The sequence below is a fragment of the Mustela putorius genome, unplaced genomic scaffold (genome assembly GCF_011764305.1).
Source record: "Mustela putorius furo isolate JIRA1106 unplaced genomic scaffold, ASM1176430v1.1 tig00003859_pilon_pilon_pilon, whole genome shotgun sequence".
Taxonomy (NCBI): Eukaryota; Metazoa; Chordata; class Mammalia; order Carnivora; family Mustelidae; genus Mustela; species Mustela putorius.
Window position 1 is genome coordinate 26,276,334 of NW_025422011.1, and position 16,259 is coordinate 26,292,592.

The window sequence follows — 16,259 nt, forward strand, 5'->3', positions numbered from 1 at the left end:
AAGGTATGACTGAAGAAGATTATTTAGGACACTGACAATAGTGCTATTGAATGGACAGACCAATTAATAATCTAGACAGGGATTGTGAAGGTGAAAATAGATTGACAATGACTTAATTTGAACATATATAAAGAACAGAACTGTCATGGTCAGAGGTAATTTCTAAATTAGCAATTTCAGAGGTAAAGTTGTTTTTGGATATTGGAAGTATCCAAGATATGGCTGTTGTTGGAGACAAAGTAATGGAACCAAAGCCCGGTAAGAAGTGGTCACTGAAGTCAAACAGGTATTTGAAAATTTTTCCTCAAAATTTACTCAAAGAATGTGACCTGTCTTTCTGATCTCAAACTGCTGTTTAATCAGAAAAACAGTAACTTCAAACTTTCTTCTGTAACTTCATTTCTCCCAGGTTTAAAAAATTATAGATTTGAGGACTTTTACCAATTACACAGAAAATTGGAAATTGTGTTCCTAAAAAGCTTTCCAGTAAAGACTGTTATATCATTGGTATAGATAAACAGGTGGGAGAAGCGCATTTCAGTTAAGAAATTATCAGTGATAGAAATTTGCCATTAAACTTTTGACTGAATTAGTCTTTCACTGTACCAAAATAATTTGTATTTTCCAACCTGATTCTTTAATAGGGATATCAAGATGGCAAAGCGTCTGTCTCCGTTTTTTCCCCTAAAATTGATAATGAAAAAAAAAACACAACCCTGATATTCATGCTTAAAAGATAGCCATGATGTTTAATGTGGTGCTGGGACCCTAGGTTACATGGACCAATAGACCTAAATTTATTCCAACCCTGAATTATATAAATGGTCCAATAATATATGAATTAGCTGGAATAAGAACTTCTCCATTTGGTCATGAAGAAAAAGGTCTTTCAGTGAAGTTATTTTAGAAGAAGGCTCTTCTATTTACATATTAAGAACCAAGACTTATAAATAACCCAGCATGTTTCAATAATAAATGGAAAATACTTTTTAAAACGTAATACTGATCTCTCCCACTTCCATTCTTAAACATAAATCAGCCTTCATTTACTACTTCATTTAGTTGTAATAAGGAACCCTAGAAACTAGATATTTAAAAATCTGTGGCCAACTGAAATTTGAATAAAGCCAAACCTATTCAAACCAAGTATCTATTAAAGGTCATATATCCTGTCTACTACCCCCTGACTTGATATATTTTACTATGTGGGGTAGCAACTACTATAAAACAATGTAAGAAATAAGAAAAATCAAAAGCCAAATGTTGGAGGGCTCTAATCTATGAATGGATTGCATGAACCGGATTATCACCTGTTCAAGTTGCTAATACTCCTAAATTTTAAATTTCAAAGTGACATAGGAATTTGTTTTTTAAGTCCAACACATCGAACACGTAAGTAGCTAGATATATAAAAATTCAGCAAACAAACAGGTTTGACTCATGCCTCTGAACATGTTACTTAGAAATATTTTGGACCCAAATATTCAAAGATCATGGACTAGCCCATAATGCAGCCTGTTAATCTGCTGTACACATCAACCACTTAACACCAGGCAGAGAATTCTAATCTCACTCCCAAAGCAGCAGCAACAAAATCAGAAAGCAGTACTACTTTCCAGTAATTCAGTAACCAAGGTAACAACATTGGGATACAATGAAGAAAATTTGTTTCAGCTTCTTCTTAAATAAGGCTATTCCTCATTTTAGATAATGAGGATAAAGGTATCACAAACCAAATATGGGAAACTGCTTTTTCTTTATTTAGGCCTTAGGAAGAAAATTAACTTTGGTCACATATTACCTTAAAAAAAATTCCAGTTTTACATATTCCTAAATAGATAGGACCAAATGATCAGAGAAATAATTTCTTCTGTAAAAACTGGCCAAATTTTATCAAAAATCTAACATACAATGTAATTCAAATTATATAAAGACTGCTTGGGATCATAACATGCCAAATGTATGACAGTTGCAACTCCATCCTAACAGGTGTGAAAGTATTTGCTCTCATGTTGCTTTGGTCCAAAAGAGTAGAGCTGAATCAGTAAGAGTAAACTAAGTACCTAATCTTTGCAAACAATTTAGATAGTTACTGGCAGCAGAAATACCCATGATGAATACTTCTACTGTAGCAAAGTATAATAACTGAGTAGTTTTCATGAACACATCACAGTATCAGATTAAACTTCTTCTAAGAGAAAAATATGAAGGAACAAAAAAGATGAAACAGCTACCACAAAAAAGTGTTTCCTCCATAACTATCTGAAGGGGTAAAAAGGTGAGATTAGAGTTTGATGATGCTAATATGAAATGAAATTGAGTACTGTATTTATTTCTTATTTTATACAACTCTTACTCTTTACAAAAATGGTTATAGTCATGCCCATAAAAGTGTAATCCATGGCATCTGAAAGCAAACACTCTTTGTAATTATTTAAAAGGGCCTTTTTAAAAATTATAATACAAAGGTCTGTGCTCTATAAGCAGTCCTCCACTGTGCATTATAACAATAAGGCTTACTTTTAATACAAAGACTAAGTGTTTGGGAGTTATGAACCACTGGATTTAACAAACATCATTTTATAGTTGCTTTTTGCATCTTTTTTGTTTTTGGGATCCTCTACTTCATCAGGGTGCTCAGTAGCTTGGAGTTCTTCAGCAGACTCTTCTTTCTCTGACTCTGAATCACTTTCAGAGTCATCTGGACTTTCAGGATCAGGTGAATCATCATCATCATCATCATCTCCAGCCACATCACCTTCTCCATCATGATCTTCTACCTATGAACATCAACCAACAGGTTCTTCTTAAATACTACAATTACCCAGCACAAAAACTGGGAAAGACACTAATTTTTGTCACAGTCTCAGAACACCTACTCCCTAGCCATTAACATCAAGTTTTATGATCGACTCAGGCATCCCGGTGTTTTACCCATTAGACTTAAATTAGGATTTTGTTTTAAGAAACAGCTCTGAAGACCACTCACTTGACTCCCCTCCCCCTGGTTTGAAAACTACCATATCTTCCTGAAATAAACAGTATTTTTTTTAAAAGTAAGACAAATTAACCACTGACCCATGGAAATGAGGAAAAGTGATCAATGTTTTACATGTTGTATTACTTTGGTGTACTTAACCAGCACTTATAATATGAAAAGAGATCACAGAGAAAACTGAGAAAGATCCTAAACTAGTATTTACATGAAATATTTTCTCTAGCTTGTATGTTGTTCATGCTTATTAAAGATGTGCCATAATGATTATCTAAGTTGAATTTACATTAAGCTTCTATCAGAAAACGTTTGTAGAACTCAAAAATACCTTTTCTCATTATCTACAAAGACCTATTTGGGCATATGGAAAATTAAGTGACTGTAAAAAGAAAGGCTTCTACATAGGATTCTTGACTGCTGGAGTAATCTAACAGAAATTAAGGTATCAATTTAGAAATTATATTCCCATTTAATGAAAATGTTAATTACTACCTCACTGAAGCCAAGTCCACAATGTCGTCGATATCTTCCTGATAATTTACTGTCCATACTTTGCTGATATTGAGACTCCAGTTCTTCATTAATTTTCTTGTCTTCTTCCCCTGCATGTCCAGTGTACTTTGGTTATGTTTTAGTCAAATTAATAAAAACATTTGATTACACAGAAAAAACCCATATTACAAATGCTAATATATTCAGGGCTGATTTCTCTGTGACTAATTTTAAAACGCATTTTGTGGATGGGTTTCCGCTATACAGTAGATATAATACGAATACCTAACCGCTATTAAAAAACCGAAGGATGTATTTATGATTACTTCTCTAGTAACCTACCCTCTGAACTACAAAAGTGTTGATAAAAGATGAAGAACTTATATTTTTCTATGTGGTAAGTTAAAACTACACAAGTCTCAGAACTGCCTGAAGTTTAGGTATTATAAATACTAATTACCAAGAACTCTGGGCCTTAAAAATTTTAGCTTAATTAGTCTAATAAATAATTGTTCCCAGAAAGTGAGTTTTCTCTCACATTTAAAGCACCAGCAACAAACAAAAAAGTTTGTCTTTTAACAGACATACAATGAAAAGGCAGGCAATTCTGTTCAGAGAATGGCTAAATAAATAATGGCTCTAATTCACGCTTTTCTTACATACCAGTTTACTGAAACAACACAAACTTAATTACAACTAGAACATTACTAATACCATCAAAGCTTTCTGAGGGGTTGCCTGGTTGGCTCAGTCACGTGAGCATCCAACTCTTGATTTTAGCTCAGGTCATGATCTCAGGGTCCCAAGATCAAGCCCTAAATTGGGCTCCCCACTCCGCAGGACGTCTGTTTGAGATTCTCTTTCTTTCCCTCTTGCCCTCCCCCTGCTTGCAAGTGCTCCCGTACTCTCTAAAATACATACATAAATCTTAGGGTGGGGAGAAAAAAAGCTTGAGTATGCCATTTTAATTTGTAAATATAAGAGGAATTTCATTTTAAGTCACAAATGGTGGTGCCTGCACTATTTTTATTCATAAAGTCCACAGTTTTAAAAGAATAAATGTAGTAGTTAAGTATTTTTCCATTCTAGAAAGCTCAGGTATTCTTTTTGCCTCAGAAATTCTTTTTCTAAGAATGCAAATCAATTTGAAATAATTATTTGGAAAAATAAAAAACCTGTTAATTTCTGAAATGTGCTACATATTCTAGGTCAGTATAAAGTTAATTTAAATAATTTAACTAAAAAGTTCGTTAACTATGATCCAGGTCATTATGCCCTATTATTAATAATGTCCAAGATTAGTGTCAATTTTATATAGGAGAAAATTTCATTTTTTAGCAGCCTGAATTCAAATTCAAACTCATTGTTAGTTTTTATTTTAAAACTTTTTCCACTAAAATTAATTTCTTCAGACTTTGCAACAAGTTTATATTCTTTATTAAGGATTTCAAAACAAAACTCAGTGAATAAATTCAAAGCCAGTTTAATATGCCAACAATAATACTGTATGTTAAATAATTTCTGTAAAAAATTCATATATACATACTACATAACAGTTGGCAAGATAATGCATAAAACCTCACTATAATAAGAATGATCAATAAAAACGAAGATAGAAAAAGGTCAGTTTCTTGGTCAGAATATCATTGATATATACTCTCAAATCTTTAAAGTATATGATAATTGTTATATATACACATTTACATATACATTTCCAGATCTAATATTTTAATCATTAACACAATTATACAGAGAATATCCCGCAATACATACGAGTATTTCATGTTCCAAATGCAGCACTGCCTCTTAAATTATATTTTACTTTCTTACCTGTTCGGAAGTGAGATGTTGATTTGTGGTCTCCTATAACAAGACGACCGGTGTGTTCTTTCTATAAGAAAGTAGAAAATATATTAGAATTTGAGACCACAAACTTAAAATAATTATTGAGTGTCTACAATGTGCCCAACATTATTCCAGGCTTCTGAGATAAAGTGAAGAAAAAGAATTAAATCGAGATCCTTGTCTTTATTATAGTCTAGCAAAGATAAAGATGAGGAGGGGAAATGAAATCAGTTAAGTAAATTATAGTACGGTAGAAAGCTGTAAGTGCCTTTAAAACACACAGAGCATAGAAGGGGAGTGGAGAGTATGAAGAGGTCAGGCTGGAATTTTAAATGGGACGGATAACTAAAAAATTGCAGCAATATAAATATTTTCTTTCCTAAAAGGCCAATTAAATGAGTTGCTTTAACTTTCCCATCTCCTCTTTCTGATACCTTTCTGATACCTATACTTTATAGAAAGAAAGCAAATGAAATTATTTAGCTAGATAAAAATAAAGTAATAGACTCATAATGAAAAAAGTGATAGATCTTTAACAAATAGCCAGCTCATCATTATTTGACTACAATAAGTACCTAATCTTAAACTGTCAAGAACATAATTTAAAGCAATCTATTCTACTCTAAAATATACAAATAAATCCTGATTCAATGTTACTAATTAGTTACCCCACACAATTACTCTCAATTATCAGTTCTAATTCACTCCTTATGGTTTATATTTAGTTTCATAAACAAAAGAAATTCTTCACTAAAACACAGTGAAGGGAAAATAAATGTGACTGCAAAGTAATCTTAACCACCTGTGAAGATATAGTACATAACAAATCTTCCTATTGTGAAAGGATGACAGACACATTTTCCATACTCCAAGATATTACTGAAAGGCTTCAAGTATTAATACTTAACTGCTTTACAGGCCATTATCACAGAAGCAAATCAATGATTCAATATGCTGCTTCTTTAGATTGCAAAAGACACTCCATTATCAAGATTTGAAAATGTGTAATACATTGTTATCTGAGAATGATGACAGTAGTGCACTAGTCTATTCACACTTTCTCCTAGCTGGTTCTCCCTGTGACCAGTAAAATACTCATGGTAGCTGGCTAGGGTTAGGAATATACTTCATTGCCACAGAACGGAGTAAAACTAAACAGCCTATATATAAGATCAAAGCTACAATCTTGGCCTTGCTAGGAAATAATTTAATGTATGCTAAATAGCTCATATACTGGTAGTTAATTTTTTAAATTGTTCAATCTGTTCTTTCTTCCCCACAGTTCTGAGATACATTTGACTATATAACTGGTATATAAAACTGGTAGCTAAATCTCATATACTTTATGTTAGGGTATTCTTCCTAAGTACTCAAGGAGTTTTCATTCTACTAGGTTGAGCACGTCCCCTAAATTATTACTTACTTCATATATTCTTAACAAATACTTAATTTGCATAAATCAAGACAAACTTCAGTTTACTTTCCATGATAAATCACAAAATTATTGGGAAATCTGGGTTAAAAAGATATTATAAAAATGCATCCTTGTACAGGTCTTACTGTGTTGCATGATCTCTCGCTACCCTGAACCCCACTATTCTAATCTGGCTAACTCCTCTTTGTTTCACCAATTCTATTTCTGGGATGCTTTCTTGTACCACTAAGGCAGACTTAGCCACCCTTGTCTGTTGACTCCACAGTTCTTTCATAGTACATGCAGAGTTCTTTCATAGCAATTATAATTCTAAATTATCTGGTTTCCTCTATTACATGATGGCTCCAAACATGCAATCTATGTAACCTCTAGGACCTAGCATGGTCCCTGGCATCTTGTAAACAGTCAATAATGGTTGGTAAAATGCATGAATGAGTCCCCATATGAATAACAAAAACAAAGGGCAGAATTTAATTTTGAGGCACTTAAAAAAAAAAAGCAAAAAAAAAAGTTTTCTTATTTTATCCACATAAATTGACTTGCTTACACAAAATAAATTGACTTGCTTACACAAAATAAATTATCTAGAAATAACTGAATTTGCATGTAAAAATTATTGCTAGGAACAAGACGGGTGTTTTTCCCCAAAAGGTGTTTTCCTGGCACCTATATTTTCTATTTTCTACCACGTTAATCAATTTGAAAGGGATTTCAAAATATATTGAACATTTTAAAGATTAAGTTTTTGATAAAGGCTTGACTAGTACTTCATGGGCTAGAGGGAGCTATAAAATATGAAAGGCCTACCAACTGGTCTGCCCAGAAAACTATTAAGTCATTAAGCTAACAGATAGCAAATTATAAACTTTCTTCCACAGGAGTCTCCTCAAACCAAGGTTTCTCTATATAGAGTCTCTAAACTTTACTGCTCAGTGGCACTGAGACTCCCAGAAGTGGTTCAGAAATAGTATAAATTTTAAGCGCTTGGTTAGGTCAGCTGTATTTCCTAAGCAGAACAGGAAAATGGGATCCAAGTATATTCAGTCTGGCTCACTCAACAAAGTAAGGACATTATTTATACAGAAAGACTAAAAAAACACAAACTGTTTGATGCTTACCTTTCCTGCACCCATAAGTCTCAAGAACTTTTGTTTTCTTTCTTCATTACCTAAGTCTGCTGCTTCCCAATTGCTAGATCCAAGCTACAAAAGAAATCAGCCATTAGTTCTTTTGCATACTAATACTTAAAAATTTAAACTCTCCCCACAACTCCCAAGGTTTAAAAAAAACCCTGTCATTTTTAAATATAAACAGGGCTCATTGATTTGGTTTAGGTACCTAAGCGTATATATCATACTCAATATATACTCCTTTTCTATTACCTCAAGGCAGTATCCTTTATTTCTTTTGCAGCCAGAGCTTTGATTCTGAAGATTGCACTTATCAGAATCACCTGGAGGGTGTGTTAAAACCCAAACTGCCAGACTACACCCCAAGAGTTTCAGATCCAGTAAGTCTGGGCTCAAGTAAGGTGGGCTCAAGGATTTCATTCCTAACAAATTCCTAAGTGATGATGCTGTTGATGCTCATGTGAGGACCACACCTTGAGACCTACTATCCTAGAGCTTTGCAAGGCCCCGGAGTACCTAGGATTTCGAACCCAGAGCCTGCCACGGTCATTACTTAAAAGTTAGTCTGGCTTTAGTGCTGTCTAAAGGACCACGGAACACAAAATGGACCCAATTTTAGGTTTTCAACTTCTTTTCTGTGCAGTTTGTTTGTAAGGATTGATATATTAAGACTTATATTCTTTTTTAAAGGTCTTCTGAAAGAGGAAACAGAAAACGGAAACAGAGAAAACTTACTTTAAAAAAAAGTAAAATGTATTCTACCTTGCAATTACCAAATGGTCAGTTGGGCCCTTTTACAATCTTAAGAAATATTATGGAGTCCTAGTGATCATATTTTTCCCTACATCTTGAAACAAATATAGGAAATATTATGATTCATTAGTTTTTGCCAACTATACTAAAAATGACTAAAATAAGGAAACAGAAAAAAACAGCTAAAGAGTTTTCTCATCCTGTTGTCCAAGGTAGTGCATCATCTTTCAAGATGTCACTCCCCATTGTATACTTCTAGCTTTCATGGACACAGTTGAGTCCAGAATTTTCATTTCTACCCATAATGGCAACTAGGTAAAAACCAGAAACTGACAAAAGCCATGTCACAATTATTATATGAATAAAGTGAATGCAAAATGATAGGTGGTATACCCTAAACAAATGATAATGGCAACATTAATCATATATGCAAAAATCTTAAAGACTGAATTTTTGAATGCTGAAATACTACATGACTTCTCTCCAATCAAGGAATCAAGAGACAAAGAAAAAAAAAGAAAAAATTCAATACTCTCATCTAGAAAGTCATTCAATAGGGATTCTTCATCTTGAATACTGTGCAGTAAGAGCCTGGACCATCCTGTTTTTCTAAAAAAATGTGACTGCTTCAGCTTTTATATTTGTACACCAATATTTATTTACTTGACAGGATCTGAAACTGAACAAGTGCTAAAGGAAGATGTATATACAAAGGTGACTAGAAGGAATGTAGAAAGGAAACATTCATTGGCTTGATCATTCTAATTGAGTTTATAATCTAAATATGAAAATGTTTTGCAATTATGGAGCAAAGATGACAACCCCCCCTTTCAGCACAAAATTATGGGCACAAAGGTTTAAATTCTTCATATTATATTTTGATGATGAAAATGCTAGAACTACAAATAATGATAAAGCTAAAATCTATTAGAAATTATTTGAAATCTGAAACTATGTGTTCCAGATTTACACACAAAAATTGATAAGCAGTTAGCGGACTCAGAGGATGCTAACCATTTTAGGTATGTATGTCACAAAAATCAGAAAGCCATGTAATAGAAATTTGGGCTTGCTATGGTTACATTCATATTGAAATTTTCAATAAAACTGGTTTTCACTATTTTTGTTCTGAAAATTATTTGTAGAAGGTTTAGAAAATATAAAAAAAGAATGGTGGGCGCCTAAGTGGCTCAGCTGCTAAAGCGACTGCCTTTGGCTCAGGTCATGATCCTGAAGTCCCAGGATTGAGTCTGCATCCAGCTCCCTGTTTAGCAGGGAGTCTGCTTCTCCCTCTGACCCCTCCCCCTTCTCATGCTCTCTCTCTCTCATTCTCTCTAATTAAAACAAAACGAAACAAAAACCAAAACACCAGAAAAACAAAACAAACTCAATGGTGACCATTTCTCTAGGGATATGAGTGTTAAAGTATTTGTTCATGGAATATTAGCCATCAAAAAAGTGAAATCTTCCCACTGGCAATGACGTGGATAGAACTAGAGAGTATTTTGTAAAGTGAAGTAAGTCAATCAGAAAAAGACAATTATCATATTTCACTTATATGTGGAATTTAAGAAACAAAACAGAGAATTATAGGGAAGGGAGGAAAAAATAAAGATGAAATCAGAGAGGGAGACCAACCATAAGAGACTCTTAACTACAGGAAACAAACTTGAGAGTTGCTGGGGGAGGGGGGTGCTGGTGGGGAGGTGGGGTAACTGGGTGATGGGCATTAAGGAGGGCACTTAATGTAATGAGCACTGGGTGTTAATATACAACTGATGAATCACTGAACTCTACCTCTGAAACTAATAATACACTATATGTTAACCAATCGAATTTAAGTAAAAATAAATTTTAAAAAATTAAGTATTTGTACAACACTGGTTAATCACTTGTGGTTCTTGCAAATTCCTTTTTTTGGGAAGCTTATATGCTTTCATGATTTTGGCTACCTAACTTCCAAATCTCCACTTCTTTCCATCTGACAACTCATTATCTTTATATAAGACAGTTAGTTCCTAACTTTTTCTGGCTCAACACAGTTAAGCAATAAAAAAACCAAAGTACTAGCGAAAGTTAAGTTATGATTCTCACTAAATCACTTGCTCTTGGAGTCTGGACCGCACATTTAACTTCCCAGTTTCCACTCTTAATCTACACAGAGTAGCTTCTTTAAAAGACTGTCTTAAGAACACCACCACCTAAGAACTGCAGTGTTTCACAACTTACAACATACTAATGACTGCTCACTTATGTTCTCTCAAGAGTCCAGTTAATAAATAAGAACACTGAGGCAAAGTCACTTAAAAGTTTAAGTGACTGATCCTCTTGCCTTAAGTTCTATGCTCTTTCCACATCATGCTGTACATGATCAAATGAGATAGAATATGTGATAGTTTATGAACTAGTTATAATAGTTACAGAATCAAGTTAAAAACCAAACAACTTTCTGAAAGCCAAAACTTTTCTATTAAAAGAGCAAATATCTTCCGAAGTCTTTACAGAAATAATCCTACCATTAACAGTATTTAATCCTATTGTTTTTTTCCAATCGTCAAGTCCTTCTGGTTCTTCCTTTCAAAGACCTCAGCATACAACAGCAACTACCTTGCTCAAGTGCTGCATTTTCAAAAGCACATGGGTGCCTGATACATTCTTGGAGGGTCTCTGCCAGTTACTAAAATTAACTTCCCTTCACCTCCCATTCTCTTAAAAATAGTTTTCATTTCTCCACTCCAAATAAACCAATGAGACCATTTTTAAGTTATCCTTAATACCTTTCATTATAGAACTGTAGTCAATTTACTTCCGCCTGAATACATAATGTAGTAACTCTTAGAATTTATTTCTAACACTGTCAGCATTTTCTTAAAGCCGGATTCCATGCTTAATATCTATTTTGAACATCTTTCTTTCCTTTTAAAATATTTTATTTATTTGAGAGAGAGGCAATGTGCATGAGGTGGGGGGAAGAGCAGAGTGAGAGGGTGAAGCCAACTCCCTACTGAGCAGGGAGCTTGACATGGATGGGGCACTATCCTAGGACCCTGGGATTATGACCAGAGCTGAAGGCAAATGCTTAACTGAGGTGTCTTCTACTTTTAACATCTTTCAAATGTTTTGTTATCTCCATTTAATATGTGAGGTGAGTAAGCAGAGAAACTGATTATCTTTCACATGCAGTGTAAGTTCATTAGAAATTGATGATCAATTACAACTTCAATTATAATTAACTGATTTTCTACAACTTAAATGTATATTTAAAAAATAATTTTTAATTTTGTATATAGTATTTAAAGATGTTTTTAAAACAAGTAAACTCCTAATTACCAGTAAAAGTAATAGTCACATGGAAGAAACTGACTTAAAAAAATCACTATCAAAAGACAATTACTCTACTGCACTTTAAATTAGCAACATAATCATTTTTAGATAATGTGTGAAAGTTGTAGGACCTAATCTTGAATTGCAACTACAACCATTCCCTCCAAAAGAATGCTTATAAGATTGGAAAAGGTCTTAAAGGTCATTTTACACTGATCCCAATAGAAGCTGTGGAGTTATCCCTTTAACGTTCTGTTAAATTACCTAACATCAACAGTTTTCTGTCAAGCTAAAAGATATTTCTGAGTCTAGCAAAACAGGTGCCTGACATTCTAGGAATCAAGTCACAGTTATATGCCAGGAGGAAAACAATGTAATTGCTTTTAAAATGGCACCCAGGTTACTCAAATGCCTTAGATAAATGCCTAACAATTACTGGATTACCATATTAACAAGATCTAGGAGGCAGTAGAAGGGAAGAACAGAGGGCACCAAAAAAATCTCACTATATAATTCTTCATCCCCAAATCTTTCCTGATTACTAATCTTTCTGCAAAATTAAATTCAATTTAAGAACCTTGGTATTCCGGTCGTAATCCCACCTCCCATCCGAAGAGGGGTGGGTCTTATACAAATTACGCACTAGTAGTAGTCTTTAGTGAGCTTTTAACGGTTCACAAAGGTATTATGAAAGTGCACCGAACTGCACTATAAAGAATTCTACATATTCAGAAATAGTACTTTAAACAATAACGTAAAGAAAATTAGATTTAGTTCTTTTTTCATCCTTAAAGATGACCTCTCCACGCCCCCACCGACCCGTCCCTAAAATTTCTTAGTCAACGTTTCCATGGCGTTTATCCATTGTATGAAGGACCTAGTTTTCCGTTTACTGCAGTCTCCATGACACTGCGCTAAGAGCTAGGACAAATATACAGAAAGACCTAGGATAAGCACCGTACTCATTCGTCTTTGAATTCCCAACACCTGGCATAGCAGTAAATATTTAATGGATTACTTTAAGGAATGAATGGTTTGCTATTTAAGCTGACAAGCTTGGGTGGGGGGAAAAAGGAGAAGGTAGCTGAAATCAAAATGGGCTTCTAGGTCCCAACATTTTAGACCTCATCACCATGCGTCAGTACGAAATGCCCCTCCCGGTACAATTTTCGGTTCAATACTGTTTTCGGTTTATTCCCAATAGTACACTGGGCGAAAATAATTCCGGTCGGAAAAATCTGTCCAAATGTGCACCAACATCTTGACATTGTCACAGGAGCATTTTAAATCTCAAACAGGAGGGATCTTGCCATCCCTATCCCAAGTAGAAACGCCCGACAAAGAAGCTTCATCAGCCCCGAGATACGCTTCCCGACCCTCTCAGGACCTCCTTCCTCGATCCCCCCTTCCTACGCAGGTCTCTGGCTCTTAAGATGTAGACCTCTACAAACCTTCCGACCCTAAGTTAGGAAAGGAGACATTTCCTATTCTTCTGGTTCCTCCCTCTCGACCCTCCCCCTTCGGGCCACCTCGAACCCTTCCTCCTTCTTAAACCACCCTTCCCGGCCTACCCCAGCCTTTAGTAGGCCTCAACCCTCATCCACTCCGCCATTGTTATTTACATCGTCGTCTGGGGAGGCTGAACGCTTCACCCCGTGCGGATGGGACTCCCTGGCAGCACTCATCGTTGCTGGGACCCCGACGGGAAACGCCGAACCCACTCGCCGTTCTCTTCAGCAGCGGCGCCAGCAGTCTGCAACCTGCCACCGGCCCAAGCAGCGCCACTCCAGAACGCCGAGCCCCTCCAGGCCTTCGCCGCCGCGGTCGTCACCGCCGCGGCTACTCGCCGCTACGGAGCACTCTGGTAGTTGTAGTTTTCTGGCTCACTCCATACCGATCTGAACAAAACGCATAGATAAGAAAACTAAAACTACAATTCCCAGGAAGCCCAGCGGCGCAGATCGCGCTGTGTGGCGGGAGTGCCCTCTGAAGTTCCGCCTTCTTCAGCTGGTGATGGGAGCTTTCCCGCGGATGGGTATGGCGGTGAGAGTTCATTTAAAGCGTCGTCGCCACAGAAAGCGGCTTAGAGACTTAGTCGCCACAGAAAGAGGCATTTCGCCGTGAGATGCTGTGCGCCTGACAGATGCATCTGTCACAGTTAAGCCTCTAGGTTTAAGTGTAATGTTTGAAGATTTTTGAATCCTCACTGGTACCGTCCCCCCGCGACAAAAACCTTAAAAAAAAAAAAAAAAAAAATGGCTTCTACTGTTTCCACCCGCATGTTCGCTGTTGCTCCTGAGGGTGACCGGCGGTGCGGCTTTCTAGAAGATTCTGATGAATATTTAGCCGCTTTCTCATTCTCACCGAAATGAGTTCAAGATGGTGCAGGTTAATTGGCTGTTACTGAAACTAGGGTCTGCCAGAGGGAATTCTGTAAACTGCCCACACAGCGTTTTGTGAGGTGGGAGTGACCCTAACCGACCTCCCTGCGCTTCGGGGAGGTGTTGTACTTCTTGGGGCCTTCACGAAGTAAAGTCCCTTTCTGCCAGAAGGCCCTGTATCTTTTAATTTTCATTAAAATTTTTTCGAATTGAGGTGAAATCCACACAATGTAAAATTAACCACTTTAAGGTGTACAATTAAGTGGCATTTGGTACATTCACAATGCTGTGCAACAATCACCTCTATCTAGTTCCAAGTTATTTTCATCACCGCAAAAAGAAGGTCAGTACCCAATGAGTAGCTCTTCCCCATTTCCCCCGTGCGGATGGGACACCCACAGCAGCTACGCTACTAGTCTACTCAGAAAGTGTTGTATCTAAAGGTTTTATTCAACTATTGAAGATTCATTCATGCAGGATCAAGGTGTCTGATTTTTTTTTTAACCAGGCCTGAACCTGTGTGCTTTCAACCCTAACATTCTTCCAGGATGCTTGTCCTTATTTATTCTGAAGCTTTCTGACCTTGATTAAATATTTAATTTTTTTAAAGCAAAAATCAGCTAAATGGCACGACAATATAGATCTAGTGTGCATTTTGGTAATGATAGCAGCCTGTGAAACTGCTTAACTATCGGTTTCTGAATTTAGCAATTATTGTAGCTTTGACTGCCTCTGTAGAAATAATATTACTGTACTAGATTTCAGATGATCTTTGTACCATTTACAGAACTGTGACAAGTGGAAGATAGTTCTTTAATTTTGCAGTCATGTATCCAAATTCTCCTTTATTCTGGAAGCAAAGGAATGACAATGCTAATTAGGATTATATGAAAAAAATCTCAGGGTCATATTTTATAACCAAACAAGGGATCTTAATCAATTAGTTTCTATGGTAAGAATAAAACAAGTGGAGGAGAAGAGTAAAGCTATGAGGAGAAGTATTTTGGGGAAGTGGTTACTTGCTGTTTACTGTGAATGAAAATAATTTGCATATTAACTGTGATTCTACAAAGATTCTATAAATATAATTATAATGAAATTACAGTTAAGTTACAGAATTTTCAAGGATGAACTATAGTTCATATCCAAATGATTTGACAGACTGTAAATTATACAATTTAGAACTTAGCTTTATTAATAAATAAATAAATGAGATGGCTGAATATGTAATTTTGAACTGCTAAAAGAATTCAGAAATAAAAAAGGACTATCAATAAGGTTAGTAGTTACTAAATAGTTTTAACTTAAATTGGTGACCATCAAGAAGAGTTTAATGAACTAGCAACCTGCCTTTTATTTCTTTACCAGAATTGTTGGCACCTGGATGACTAAATCTTCAAGTTACCGTAAATCAAGATCACAAGCCAAAAAGTAACATAGGAAATAAAAAGGACTGGATCATTTTACAGTTTTACTCAGTTTGATTGCAGAAGTCTATGTAGGTAAGGATGGAATTATAGTGCAAAGGATATTCATATATGACACAGAAACTCAGTAATACCCTTCCTCCTTGTACTGTGTGCAACTGTTCCATTTTGGGAGTCAGGGGGGATGGGGCAGAGGCAGAGGGAGAGAGAGAATCTTAAGTAGGCTCCATGCCCAGCGTGGAGCCCTATGAGGGGTTTGAGCTCACAACCCTGAGACTGTGACCTGAGGTGAATTCAAGGATCAGATGCTTAACTGCTTAACTGAGTGAGCCACCCAGGCACTCCGACAGCTGTTTGTCTTAATTTTTTGTTTCTGTATCTTCCGGTACAATGTGCCATGGAGTAGTTAATAAGTTTTTTTGAATTAATGAAATAAGAAATTATATAATGTAACCGAGTGGTACCTCATATAAGTCC

At 35.7% G+C, this 16,259-nt stretch overlaps 1 protein-coding gene and 1 long non-coding RNA gene across 2 annotated transcripts; one reads left to right on the forward strand and one right to left on the reverse strand.

Annotated features, from left to right (window-relative positions):
* Window positions 1-722: 722 nt before the first annotated feature.
* CUNH11orf58 (chromosome unknown C11orf58 homolog) lies at window positions 723-13,817 on the reverse strand. The gene is made up of 5 exons (XM_004752062.3): window positions 13,597-13,817; window positions 7,886-7,969; window positions 5,318-5,378; window positions 3,488-3,597; window positions 723-2,780 (listed from the first exon to the last, which is right to left on the reverse strand). Exons 1-5 carry the CDS (start codon window positions 13,657-13,659, stop codon window positions 2,550-2,552), a joined length of 549 nt encoding a protein of 182 aa, XP_004752119.1. The 5' UTR covers window positions 13,660-13,817; the 3' UTR covers window positions 723-2,549.
* An 80-nt stretch (window positions 13,818-13,897) lies between these two features.
* On the forward strand, window positions 13,898-15,858 carry LOC123387778. Its single transcript, XR_006602274.1, has 2 exons — window positions 13,898-14,698; window positions 15,724-15,858. It is a non-coding gene; the product is annotated as an uncharacterized LOC123387778 (long non-coding RNA).
* Window positions 15,859-16,259: the final 401 nt, after the last annotated feature.

Coding starts and splice junctions, on each gene's coding strand:
- CUNH11orf58 (XM_004752062.3), bottom strand. CDS start 13,659: ATGAGTGCTGCCAGGGAGTCCCATCCGCACGGGGTGAAGCGTTCAGCC. Junction 7,970..13,596: donor CAGCCTCCCCAGACGACGAT/GTAAATAACAAT, acceptor TTTCTTTTGTAG/CTTGGATCTAGCAATTGGGA. Junction 5,379..7,885: donor GACTTATGGGTGCAGGAAAG/GTAAGCATCAAA, acceptor ACTTTCTTATAG/AAAGAACACACCGGTCGTCT.